This window comes from Fundulus heteroclitus, chromosome 6 (assembly GCF_011125445.2).
Source record: "Fundulus heteroclitus isolate FHET01 chromosome 6, MU-UCD_Fhet_4.1, whole genome shotgun sequence".
Lineage (NCBI taxonomy): Eukaryota > Metazoa > Chordata > Actinopteri > Cyprinodontiformes > Fundulidae > Fundulus > Fundulus heteroclitus.
Genome location: NC_046366.1, coordinates 8,784,588 through 8,798,886, shown reverse-complemented (window position 1 = coordinate 8,798,886; position 14,299 = coordinate 8,784,588). Strand labels below are relative to the sequence as shown.

The 14,299-nt window shown below is 41.6% G+C and overlaps 1 protein-coding gene across 1 annotated transcript in view; it reads right to left on the bottom strand.

Annotated features, from left to right (window-relative positions):
• The window catches only part of sugt1 (SGT1 homolog, MIS12 kinetochore complex assembly cochaperone), a gene marked incomplete in the record, with an annotated part of 54,395 nt that overhangs the window by 7,258 nt on the left and 32,838 nt on the right, over positions 1 to 14,299 (bottom strand). Inside the window, 2 exon segments of the mRNA XM_021319431.2 lie at positions 221 to 390; positions 2,265 to 2,355. Coding sequence (XP_021175106.2) covers positions 221 to 390; positions 2,265 to 2,355 — 261 coding nt within the window.

The following is a 14,299-nucleotide window of genomic DNA, read 5'->3' as shown; positions in this document are numbered from 1 at the left end:
TATATTTTCATTGAGTGGAGCTACCTAAATCTCAGATGTTATGGTTAAGTTGAAAAAATAAATAAAAGAATGAGGACTAAATACCCTGTTTAAAAAGGGAACATACCTGTTGTACTCGTAAAACTTTTGGGGCTTAACCTTAGCTGTTTGTTAGTAGTTAGCAAACGAGTGTGTGAACGTGAGCCTGGAAGTCAGGCGGCATCTCAAAGTGAATACTCACGAAGGATTTGTTCATGGCTCGTTTGACGTCGTCCGAGCCGTCCGAGTAGATCTGCTGGAAGAGCTTGTTGAGCGCCGCGTCTCCCTCCAGCTTCTCGTTCTTCTCCTCCTCGCTTATGTCCAGTACCACCTTGTCCCACTTAGTGTAGTGCGAAGATGTGGGGTACTCATCTGAAGGAAGAAGGAAAAGGGGGTTAGAGAACCTACTCTCAATTAATTTAAGGCCAAAAATGGTAAGTTAGAAGAATCTGCAGAGCTAAAAGACAGAAGAAGCCTAATCCTCGTACAGTGCCCTGCAAAGACATTCACACATTTTAACCTTTTCCCATTTTGTAACGTCATAGCTGCAAACCACAGCGTGTTTTACTGGGTTTTTATGTGAAAGACCAACAAATAAATAAAGGAAATAAATATGTTTTTTAATTATTATTGTTGTTAGTGTAGCGTACATTTGTGTTCACCTTTACAGAGTGACAATGAGGTAGAAGCTCCTTTTAACATAATTACAGATTCATTTTCTTTTGAGGTATGTCTCCAGACTAGCACTTCATTTCTGTTTACAAAATAGCCCAAGCTCAGTCAGATGCACAGCATCTGAACATCAATTTGGATTTAGGTTTGAACTAGGCCATTCTAACATGAATACGCTTTTGACCTCTGACCCAGTGTCATGTTTTTCTAGGACTTGTGTCACATGTTTCCATCTAGCCTGACCCGATTTCTTGTCGCTGCTGAAGAAAAGCTTATCTCCACATGATCATACTGCCACCACTGTGTTTCACCATGGTGGAGTGCAGCGCAAGTTTCCCATCAAACAGCAATTTGCATGCGGACCCAAAAGGTGCAATTTTGGCTTCTTCTGACCAAAGCACCTTCTTCCACATGTTACATTTTAATTTCTTGACTTTAAACTATCTTTTTTTTCAAGAAAGGGCTTCTTCTTCACATTCATGGAGTGAACGCCTGATAGTTTTTCTGCCAACAAGATTATTCGCCCTGAGCTGTGCATCTCTGTAGTCTCTATCCTGGTTACTTCCCTGATTAAGGATGAACTGCATCCTCACATCATGATGCTGCCACCACAATGATTTACCGTGGTGTAGGCCTGGTACTAACCTGTTCACAAGTAGACTTTAATTGACGTGTAAACGTAAGAAAAGTGAAAAAAAAAGAATGCATCACAAAAAAAAAAAAAAAAAAACTCAATAAATTACATTGAAGTTTGCAGTTATGTGATCAAACTCAAAGGCCATGAAAGTTACTATAGATTTTAGAAGAAAAGTGAAAACAAACTTCATTGGAGTAATTGCATTATTGATGGCTTACTATTTAATGAAAACAAGACTAGTGAGGCTGAATAGATGTCCCTACTTACATCAAACTCACTAGGCAAACAATGATTTGTTGATTTCCATTTTCTCTGAATGTAAAACATGCTCTATAATCCCGACAAGAGATGAAGAGGGAGAGCAGGACGTGTAATCCAGATGCAGATTTACATAAATACAGCCGCAGACAGATTCAGGCCAAGTGTGGACATATTGCAATGTGACACCACAGGGGGAAAAAAATAAAAAATCCCCAAATATTAATGTTCGAATTTATCACGAGCCCAAGTTAAAGGCAGGCCCTAATGAACAGAGCAGAAAACTGGGCCAGGGAAAAATTGTTTGGCTACCCACTTAACTATGGCTTTGCCTTCCACACGAGCACAACTACATCAGTATTTAATCCCGTCAGTTACAGGAACGCGTGGGCTAAAATACTGAGCTGTATGTTGCTGCCATACCTTTCCCTCGCCGCCACACTAATGAAAGACTCTAGCAGAGCTTGACTGCCCACTCTCATTTTAGTGAAGAACAGACAAACAGGAGCTTATATTGATCTTTGCTGAGAGAAAGAAACAAGAAGTGGTTCAGGAGGAAGAGAGGGAGACAGACTGACGGCAGCAGAGACACCAGAACAGATACAGAAAGGAGATTAGAGGAGGGGGGAGAAAAAAAAAATAAAAAAATCGAGCGTAAACGCTGAAGCTGAGGACTGACTCGGATTGAAGTGTTTGATGTTGGACTCCTGTCCTTCTCCCTCCAGCTTCTCCCATCTGATGGCATCTGTCTTCTTCATCTTGATTTCCACCTGACAGAAAACAAAGAGGAAAAAAAACGACAAACACACAAATGAGAGACAACAGAGTTTTGACAAAAAAAAAAAAAAAAAAAAAAAAAAAAAAAGGGACCCTTTGGACGAAAATAACATTTCCGTTAAAGCACAGAACATCGTATCACCACTGAGGCCTGAAAGTCGGACTTGCTCAGGGAGCTGCGGACAACTTAGCCCACGAACGAGCGCGCCTGTGTGTGTGTGCACGCGTACCAAAGGGAGAGAGAGAGAGAGAGAGAGAGCGAGAAAGGGAGAGACATCAGGGATATGCGGGGGCACAGCTCAATCTCAAACCCTCACTGACAGACATACCGCACTAACGAGATGCCTGTCAGCCAGAGGGCCAGTGTGAGAGACGGGGCACGGGAGAGAGAGAGAGGGAGAGAGAGAGAGAGAGAGGGAAGGGCGGCGGATCCAAATTCCACACAGCAGCATGTGATCCGAATCATTACACCGGGCGAAACATGGGCGAGGAGGAAAACAATGCCAGGAAAAGAGGACATGGACACACGCTTTTAACACTGAGCTGCGTCGACAGGTCGCCCCGGCAGCGAGACGCACGAGCCGCAGCGCCGCCACGCCCACCGACACCCCGGCCCCCCCCCTTTCCAACACCTATTAATGCTGTGCGCTTTTGATATCTGTGTGCATGCAAAAGACAGATCCGGGGATGTCGATCCAATTAAGGAACATTTCTGCTCTGCTGGGCGACGCAATGATTCATTTATGAGGGGCGGCGGCGGCGAGGAGAGAGAGGCACACGGGGTTAGGGACGAGCGGGCCGAGAGAAGGGAGCAGATCGAGGGAAACCAGGCGGTGCGATCGCCGTTAGAGGTGATGAGCTGGTGCGTGTGGCTGTACACTGATAGACTACTTTGGTACGTGTCATCACTTTCTGCTCCACACAGGCGGCTAAAAACAGAACATCTCTGCTAGGAATCCTGGATCTGCTCAAGCAATGGCTTTAGACACACCATTATGGGGACATAGGTATTATAAGTTGTTAATTAGGATGTTGGTTTTCTAAAAGATTAAATGCAAATAAAACATCGCATTTAATTAAAAATGCCTTTCGCAACATTAACACGGGCAAGAAAAAAAATCATTTAGCGCAACTATTTCAGCGTCAAGTTCTAATGCCTTTCTCAATTAATGTCACAACTTCTTCACAGGCCATAAATATCCCGGTTTCCCTGGTAACGCTGGAGGGCTTGACTGGTACATAAAATGATCGCTGTCATCCCACACGACTGTAATGCATCGAAATATTGTTCATAACTCTGGCAAACATACGGAGCCTTGGAACAACTTGGTTTGAAACCTTTGAGCTCAGCAGTAAGTATTTTTAGCAGCGAGCGACACAGCCGCGTCAAAATCTCCAAATCAACACGAGCACTTTTTACCAGTGGATGACGGATCCACAGCTTTAATTGCTGATGTGGGGAGGGAAAAAAAAAACAAAAAAAAAAAGAAGACACTGAGGCCGGGGCAGTGGAGCCTTAGGATATGAAATGTGCATTTGTGTTGCGTTTGGCCCACAGAACTAAATCCATTTCAGTGTCGACCATTTGATCATATAAGTAGTGAGAAGTAAGGTTACAGAGACCAACAACCACTTAAATCCCATGAATTAGTTTAGCTGCTGATGTGAATAATTTAGAGCTGAAAATTTAAACACCCAGACAACGACCTGAGGTTAGTCCAACGATAACCTGAATTTGAATTAATGTTGAACCTCATTCGCCTGGAGGACTTCATTGTGGCTTGTCAGTCAACGCTGGTCAGTGAACGTCATAAAGCGACTTTCACAATCGCTATTTTTTTTAGCTATTTCTAAAGGCCGCCTGCAACTCTGTTTATAAACACTGCTACATCCAGTTGAAGTTTTTGAAACGAGTTTGAAGCAAAGAGCCTCTGCTGCTGTTAGCTACAGATTAGCGGTCAAGAGTGAGTGAAAAACACTGTTTATAAATTAGACAGGTGAGATTAGGGCATCAGAGGAGCAGAAAATGACGATAAGAATGATAATGGTAGGCTTTAAAGTTTAATAGCATGGTAATGGTAAACCATACTGACCAACATGAACCATGTAGTAAATATTACCATCTATAGCTGCAAGAGGGCGCTCTAGGCTTGTGAAAACTTCATGCTGCTCCTGTGCCACTTAAAAATTAAATGAAACATTAACTTAAAGATAACAAAGACAGAACACCTGTTTCTATGTTGTTTCACTGTTTCAGTTTGCATTCACGCTGCGGAGCGTTGCGTGGTGCAGCTCGAAGCGCCCAGACCGAGACAGAACCCTGGTATTAGGCTCATAAAACATGAGCGTAATGGTCAGTAACACGGAGGAGTGTGACATGGATGTTTGAGAGCAACACAGAAAAGTCAGTAAAGCTCTTGAACGTGCATTAGCGCAGCTATAATCCTCCCGGACAACATAAGCTAACGCTAGCTATTGTTAGCTTGATGAACAGCCCCTTTCGAGCAGCACTACGCAACGCACCGGTGCAGGAATGTTTCCAGAGAAGCAGCAGAACGACACACCAGCACAGTGTAGGACATTGCTACATTATGCATATTATATAAAATTTATTTATTTTTTTTTTTTTTTTTCAGCAATTATCATTTGTTTTTACTATATATTTTGTTATGTCTACACTGGGTTCTGTTACATTTTATTTTGTGCAATAAAGATATTTATATTGGGGTTCATTGTTTGTAAATTTTGCAAATGATTTAATTATGTAGTACTTTATAGTATTTACTGTTGATTCATATTGCCTTCATAATTTCTTTTTGTTTGGGGTGTTGAAATAAACTGAAGTTGAATTGACATTGAATTGTGCCAGTTGCTTATCAATACTGTTTTTGTTGCATCTGGCATGGAGCTGTATTTATCCATATGTGCTGCAGAGCAATACTGCATGATCTATAATATATTGAGGTTTCTCTAAAATACTGAGACGGGGGTGCAGGAGTTGGTGGTGGGGCGTCATACTGTAATTTTGCCTAGGGCGCCGAAATGGCTAGGCAACATAGCCATTCTGTGTTGGGTCACTGTTATTTAAGTATTTTTTACAATATGGAAAAGATATTGCAAACAGTGGTGTCAATTTGATTTTGTATTGTTTATACTTGCACTGTTTCTCTCTTAAACAGTGCTGCAAATGGGGTTTAACATAAATATATTGCTAAATGAGAAAGTATGAATTTCTTCCTTTTTACTTGTGATCCATATTGTCCCACAATGCTCAACAGGATTTTATTTTTTAGTTTGTTGTAAGTTTTGAAAATACATGATTATTTTCTACTCTTTCAGTTCGTACTGAAACAAATGTTATCATAGAAACGGGATTGTTCATTTGAAACAGTAACTTGATGATTGGAGAAGTCATTCAACACAGATTTCATTTTGTAAATATCAACTTGCTAATATTAATGAATCCCAAGTTGAATCTTTGGAGCTATAGATTAGGGTGATGGAAAGGAGGCCTTCCAACCTGAAATGCTCGGAGCTCATCGCCAAACAAAAATCTTGAAGACAGGCAGATAAGTTTTCATCCGACTCCAGTCATGTGCTTCACTCTGAATTTGTGCTGCTGAACTCTGGAAGAAAGTACAGGATCCCCTTATGCAAATATAACAGATATAAACATTCGTTCATCCCACTGTCTCTAAAACTGGTTAATGAGCGCATGGTTTGGAATGAGAAGATTAACGGGGGAGCGGCAAAGAGACGTAGGTAGCCAGATCCATGGTCTCTAATCTACAGCAGCAAACTGAGAGGGCAGTGGTGTTTGAAATGTTGATTTGCACTATTTAATATGATAGTTTTAGTCAAACTGTGATTCATAAACTGTTGTTTTTATTGTTTATTTATTTATTATTGTACTGAGACTCCTTTTATTAGTGATTGAATATGCAGTACAGTGCAGCTGATCCTTGTATCCAAAGCACATTTCTCACAAGGGAGATGAATAAAGATACTTTAACTTTAAAATACCAGTGGAAACAATCACAAAGCTGGTGAGATACTATAGGATGGGGTTTGTTTCTGTGAGGTGAATGAAACATTTTCCCTTGATTAATGGCAAAAGAGTACATTTTAGTAGCTGTGGCTACTAACACAGCTCACCACCGTCAGGGTGTGAATGGGTGAATGACTATACTGTAGTGTGAAGCGCTTTGGAGGTCGTCAGACTAGTTAAAGCGCTATACAAGTGCAAGCCATTTATCATTTACCATTTAAATACCGTTCAATATGCCATTTATTAAAATAAGGTAAAAAAAAAATTAAATTTCTTTTTTCTAAACTGTTTCATTATCTTTTCTGAGATGCCTGCCAATTCCAATCAGAAATAAACTTCTTGGTTGAATTAAAAATAATCTGAATTTGAATTCTGCAAGGGCTCTGAATAAATTCGAAATCAGAAATCCCCCAAAATATAATCGGTTTAGCTCTATTTTGTATATAAATTAACTAGTAGCTGTTGTGCCTAGTGGTAAAAGGGTTACCATTTGTTCCCATCCTATGCCATGTTGCTTTAAGAACGTTACTATGCAGTGAAATCCTGATTTCACATCTCCCACACCAATATTCTGATATTTCTATCAGTGGTAATAATTCTTGTGTTACAAACTCTTATCTGTCGTAGAATATTTAGCCTTCTTTTCCCCTCGTTGTGCAAACTAGAAAGTTTTCACGTAGATATTACCAGCCAATGCCGCCGGTGCCATTTCTGTTCCTAGATATTTAGGATGCTTTAAGTTTGACAGAAGTCAAACCGAGGCTCCAATTGTGTCAGAGCGAGCGCGCTTCTGCGTGTGCTCCTAGGCCATACAACATTAATCTGCTGCCACATCTGAGCTTCCTGGCTTTCAAGGGACGTGGCAGGCCAAGCATCGCGCATGTGTGCTTCTCTGTGTGTATGACAGGCGAGGCGATGGTCCTTAAAGGGATGTGACAGCAGAGCCACAATCAGGGGCCACCACCCACAGGACCCCAGGGGCTGGACTATGCAACACACACACACACACACACACACACACACACACACACACACACACACACACACACACACACACACGTTTGTAAGCGTCTTCCCCACAGAGTTTCCAACTTAACTCTTCATCCAACATCTTTACCCTCCTTTTTCTCCAGATAGGGGAAGATTTCAAACAAACAATCTCTCGAAAAAGACACAGAAATGAAACACGTCAACATTCTTAGACTCTGACAGCCGTGCAAATTAAAGCGGGGAGACGCCACTTTAGTTATTTGCAGAAAAAGGGATGATTTCGGAGCGGAATGAGAGAGGGATTGAAAATTATGTTTTTGCGTGTGCACACGCGTCTCTATGAGTGTGTGTGTGTGTGTGTTTGTGCGCATCAGCCGTCTGTTCTGATCAAACACACTGGTGTGTAATTGGCTCCCCGTTGTCGCGGTGACCCCTGCGGTTGGAATGTTTGTTGTGATGGAGGACGGGAGGAGGTCGCACTGACGATAATGTGCCACAGACGACACTGACATACACACACAGAGAAAATAGTTTAAATAGCACAAGTGTGTTGAAAGATTACAGCTCTGCCTCTGCGTTCACGTGTGTGTGTGTGTGTGTGTGTGTGTGTGTGTGTGTGTGTGTGTGTGTGAGATTGTGTGCATGCCTGCACTCTGAAGCCCAGCTTAGTTTCCCCCTGCTAAGTTGTCTTTAAAGACAGCGAGGAGATGAAGCGTAAACACAGCGAGGCAGAGAGTGCAGGGCAGCCTGTTACAGTCAGACACTGGTTGAGAATCAACAGCTCGCAGGGTGATGCGGGGATTTTTTTTTTTTCAACGCTCATTAGGGATGCATGCCAATCTAGGGAAACTTGATTTGCTGATGCCGTTGTTCATTTGAACGTTTTTTTATCCCCCGGCGTATTCGGAAGGGCTTCCGAAACATTTAAATGAGACGCGCAGCGAGGGAGCTCCAGCAGTTAGTTAGGGTCTCTGGGTGACAAGCACACATGTCTACACATTTCACCTGCACGAGGTGAACCACGTCTAACGGCAGCTGAAAAAGTTTGAACGCCTGCAGTTACCTGCGAGGGGCTTAGCGCTCTGTGCGTAGGGGCCACGTGTGCCTGAGGAGCCCACTGGACCTGTGAACCATCAGGGCTTCCAGGGAGACATTAATATGCTTTACCGCCGAGTCTCCTAACTAAAGACGTGGCTGAGTAAATAAGCCCAAACATAAAGAGTGACCGAAGTGGTGTGTTTATGACCGCGGGTGTGCAGGGAATCGTAAAAACATAGAAGGCGAGTGACAGGAGATGGCGAAGAAAAACTAAATAGAAGGAGTCTAAGACCGTCCTCAGCTGCAGCCTCTCTAAGACTGAGCCCTTGTTTAAGCTGCAGCCCACGTGCACCTCTGGTATGCAGTGTCTGCTGTTGCCATGGAAAAGCGAGGAAATGAGTGAAAGGAAGTGCTTTTTTTGAGAAGGGACAGTTTCTGTGCAGGTCAGCCTCCACTCAGCCGCAGCAGATAGAGAGCACACGGCACAGGCGTCGGGTTATGGAATCTAATTTCTCCAACGCTACGTCGACACGCGCCGCGCGTACTTTCCAGCACTCGCGGCCCCGCCTCGCCCTTGTGCTCCTCCGCTGGGACCGCTGTGAAATAAAGCCGAACCATCAGGAAGGCTTTCAGTGGCTCAGCCTGTGCGTCATGATCACAACTTTTCTGTGGCTACAGTAGTGTGGCGGTAACATTAGTTGATCGAAGAATAAGGTGACACTGGCGTAGAGCATTTGAATACCAAGGTTGAAAAAAAGTTATGCTCTTATCTCACCACTCTGCACGTGCATTCAGTATTTTCGGTATTCATGAACCAAGAGTACATTTTTTGGCACCAGGTAAACAAATAACTGCTTATGAATTAAAAAAAAAATTTTTTTTTAGGAAAAGTATGACATGGAGCGGACATGGCAACACACTCGCCTAGTTTCGAAGAGGGGAGACAGCGTAGCTCAGGAGAAGACATCCCAGCTGGAAGTGCTGCAGGATACAAAGACGTTCAGCCAGGATAGCACAATGACTGTTTTTCCAGAGACAGACCGGCAGAAGCTAAGAGAATGTTAATACTGTGGCCTGGACACAAGTGAGGGTGCAGCAGAACATGTATGAGCCACAACAACTGGAAGATGGAGCTGACCGAGCAGCCAAAAAGACCCAGATTGGTCCGTTTGTGAACGTGAGATGAAAACAAGCGTTTTGCAGGTGCCTAGCAGAGAAATTAGTTTTCTGTGTTATCTTTATGTTTTGGGAGCTAATTATAACTTTGATCTTTCTTCGATGCACCAACAGCATGGTGTCCTCCGAGGCAGTAGTCGTACTTACAAGCATGCTCCTAAACGAGAATGATACTGTCCTTCGTCGTTTATAATGTCAAGACTGAATGAAGCGACTGTAAACTAATTTACTGGATAACAGCTGTTAGCCTGGCCAGGGGAGGATGAAGAAAAAGAAGAAAAGAAAAAGAAACATAACACCGTGCCAGTAAATGCAGGCACCATCAATTTCAATACATGATAGAGGTAAGCATATTCACCATCTGGCGATAAGTACAGAAAATATTTGTGATTTTTACACAACTGTCTTTGTCCAAGCTCATCAGAGTGTCAGATTTGTGTTTGTAACCCATGGCTCCATATAAATACCCTGAATAATAGCTGCTAGCTCCTGTTCCTTGGCCTTTCATGGGGTCAACAGAGAGAACTCTGTCGTGTGGAGGAAAGGAGCTTCGGACTTGCTGTGCCGAATTCGGACAGCCTTTAACTCTGACGATGATGAAGATGATGCATGTCAGAGCCGGGTCTACAACCTTCCGAAAATTAACTAGAAAATGTGCGCTCTCTTCTGGTAAGGTCCTGTTGTCAACCAAACAACCACAAACCTTTGATAATTCCTACATTTGCAAGAATATTTCAGCAGTGAGTCTTTCACTTTATATGCATATTTATTTTTGGGTTGGTAGCAACTGTTTATTCTTATTTCTAAGTGGTTTTAAATCGCTGATGTTGCCACCATTCAGAACTCCATAGCACTAATTAATAATTTTAGCCAGTTGCTTGTGTTTAGAGTCTGATCAAACAAATAGTTTTCTGGTTTTGCTCCTGACTTATTTAAGTCAATTCATGAGCCGAATGGTAGATAATAATCCTATTTTGAAAACTGGTCAAATTTAAGAAATGCAAGTCTACAAGAACCATCTAATTTTTGCTTTTTCTGTTCCGTTTTTCCTTTGTTTATTATTCTTGAATATATTTTTAATTTAAATCCTTGTTTTCATTTACACCTGAGGCTTCTTAAAGAACCATTCACTGATGCTGCTAAATATTAATCTTTTGTAACATAAAGGAAGGCAGAGTCAGTTTCTAGTCCAAACGCGTTACATGTACATTTAATTGGTTCCTGTTCATTTATGTATGTGTTGTGGTGAAACAAACCGCTTGGAGGGGACCTTTAAGGTGTTAAGGTTAAAAGCCTAATTTGATGAAATGCAACTGAAAGAGCCAAATTCAGTGAGTTTTCTATGCCTGTTTAAAAGCAGGTGGGAACATGGTTTCTATGACCAACAAAAAAAGACCAATTTAGAAGTTTGGTAATATTTCCTCTCAAAAAAACAAAAACAAGACAATGGTTGCGTGGAAATTAAATAAGCACGGCCAACACTTATGTCGCCCTTTTAAATTACAGAACGCACACTACAAGGAATGCAAAATTAACTGCTACTTTTCTCTATTAAATAGATGATTAAATCATAATGTACCTTTTTGTTTTTAGATTTAGTGGAAATACTAGTATTCTTACAGCAGGTTGTCATATCGTGGAAAGACCAGTTCAGGCCTACCATAAAGATAAATAAATAAATAAAAAGCAAGTTTTGGAACTTGTGAGAAAAGCAGATGTTCGCCCGCCTCTGCAACTTTGATCTCTCTGCCGAGTTTGATGATCAAGAAGCTATTTCAGCAAAATGTCAGCTCAGCCCAGCGCTCTTAGAGATGTCCTGGTTCAGGTCCATTTGGTGAGTAGAGAGAACCAAGGACCAGCGTTTTAAAAAGGCTTTTAATAGCTCTGAACTCAAACCACCTACAACTTTATCATCCTGGTGCTATGATTTTAAACCCTTTTAGTGAAAGATCAGAAGGAGTACCTGAGTTTCTGCAGTTTTCTACAATTTCATATCAAAGTGATGATTTTTTGAAAGTGCAGTTGGTAAATTAATAAGTCTGTTAAGCAACTGACTGGATACCTGAGCAGACAGCCCAAGGAATCAATCAGGTAAATCCAATTTACTATAGGGAGCAGAATGGGGGGAAAAAAGACGTCTTATTCTGCAAAATCAACACTTGAAACCACCGCTTAATGTTTATTCCAGATTTTTGCTCAAATCGATCAAAAATAACAGTAAAATACTTGTAATAGATATTATAAATGTAATAGCCAATGTGTTGGCAGCAGCAAGAATTATTGTAGCATATCTGCTTTCAATAACTTGATCAGATTATAGATTTTAGTCTGAAATCCTTGTGTGAATGTCATAATTAGTTTTCCTCCAGTTGCCATACCGTGACATTACTTTCCCAGTAATCCTAAAATCAAAAGAGAAACAACAACTATATTCCAATCAGTATCCTTATGATGGTGCAAATTTTCCATTTCTGTCCAAGACCTGATTCGTTTCTGAAGAATGCTTAAGGTGCTGAGCCACTGAACTCTGACCATTATCAGTCAGGAATAAAAAGGCTTCTAAGCTCAAAAGATAACACTGAATAATACATGTAACAGACACCTTAACTTACTTTAATTTCTTATAATGCATACAAAATTCTGCTGGCAAAGATTGAAATGTGTCCAAGCCTGAGTCTACACCTTGATGGAGTCAGATCACTGGATTAATAGCAGCTTTGTCAACAGAAAATAAAATGCTTATTTATCCTTCAGAACCAACTAGTTGGACTTCCATCTTCTCTGGATTATGACCGATAGCGTAAAAAACACATTTTAGATGGATGGTAATAGAAGTAGAGCCTTCATGCTGTGCATCTAGAGCTGAGGACATATTTAGCTTTAGCTGGGCTGACGTATCATGCAGTCTGATCCCTCATCAGTTGTGTGAAATCTGATCCTCATCTCTTCTGCGTCATCTTCTAGTAGTTAGGGATCCTCAGCTTTAGACACGAAGGTGTTTTTGTCTATTTAAATCGTAGTCTAGGAAATGGAATCCAACAATCAAAAAGATTTGGGGGAGAAATGACTTAAATATAAAAATATATAAAGAGTTAGGATGAATATTGATTTTGTCTGACGCACCACAGTCATGCCTATTCCAGAAAAACATGACATTTAGACACTCTTCAACAGCTCTGGGTGGATCTTTTAATGTTACACAGTACTGTGCAACCAAGAGTGTAACAATGAAACCTTGGCAGAGTTTATTGGCTCAAAGAAAGACGTGAACACATCAACTAAAGTTCTCTCTGACGAGGAGAACCTTTAGAAAACCGTAAATAAGCAGCGATTGATTTCCCTGATAGATTTATGGAGAGCATGATTCGTGAATTGCCCTTATGTGTGCAGACGGAGCTACTGTCCACAGCTGTCTCCCTTCAGCGAGCGGTTTATGGCTGCTCCACGACTCCGCGCTGGGGGATCTTTTCACTGGGAAGTGATTTGATGTTTACAGGTCAGCGGTGTGCCCCGTCGTTCACAGACTCTCAGCCGCGGTTTCCTGTCTGCTGGGCAACGCTGTAAGTACCACTCTAATCAAGCAGAAGACGAGTTAGAGGCGGACCTGGCTTCCTGACGGTGTGTTTAATGACATTAGGGCATCACATTAGCACAAGCCCTCTTACATTATGACTTTATATCAGAAACTACACATACCCAGTTTAACTTGTCAACATACAGAACAAAACCAATCCACCCCGGCTGAACCTGTAACCGCTATGAGCCATAAGGAGCCTTTGCCAGGAAAACCTTTTGGTCTGGCTCGTTTGTCTGCAGTCAGCTTGGACCTGCACCTGCACCAGAGATGGGGACTCCAGCCAGAAGCCACTTCAGATCATCCTACTGTTCTGTAATCTACGCACATCCATCAACACCTCCTGGCCAGCTGAAAGGTTCTTCTAGCAAAAACTCCTACACTGGTTTTACGTAGGAGAACGCGCACATTTATAGGCCACGCCCCTTTGGTTCCTAAACACCGGCAGCATAATCTGAAAGCACACAAGGTGCTTACAAAGTAATCCATAGTGGGGAATTCATAGTCCACCATTTACGGAGGAATTGTGATTTGAAGAGGGATTATGACTTGGGCTCAGACTTCATTTAGGCGACTTTTGAACAATATTTACTACATATAAACAGAGGTAAAAGCACGAAGCTATGGTTAAGACAACATGTTTTTGTTAGCAGTAACTTCATAATGATGGCATAAATCCAACCCAAACTGAGCTCTGCATTAAAACTGCCTTTAAACCTGAATTAAAACAAATTCACTTCAGGTTCATCAAAATAAAAGCTCTTCTGCTGCATTCAGTATGTTTAACAGTCTCTCTCTCTCTTTAATCTCGCTTATCCTTCAACTCCCAACACGGTGCACCATTTACCAAGAGTGTAGACATTCAGAATATGGCGACTATCAGGGTTTTGTCAAATCTTCTGGACAGGGTTTAGTTAAGAGATGCCTGGACCTTCAAAATAAAAGCATCTCCAGTTTGATTCAATCAGAAATTTGACATTAACAGATGTTAACATGCTGTTAACCCCTTTTCATAACTTTTCTTTGAACATGAACCCTAATAAATAATTTAAAGTAGTTCCCACCAGTTTAAATTAGATTTTGACGTGTTAAATTAGGCCTAGGGATAAAA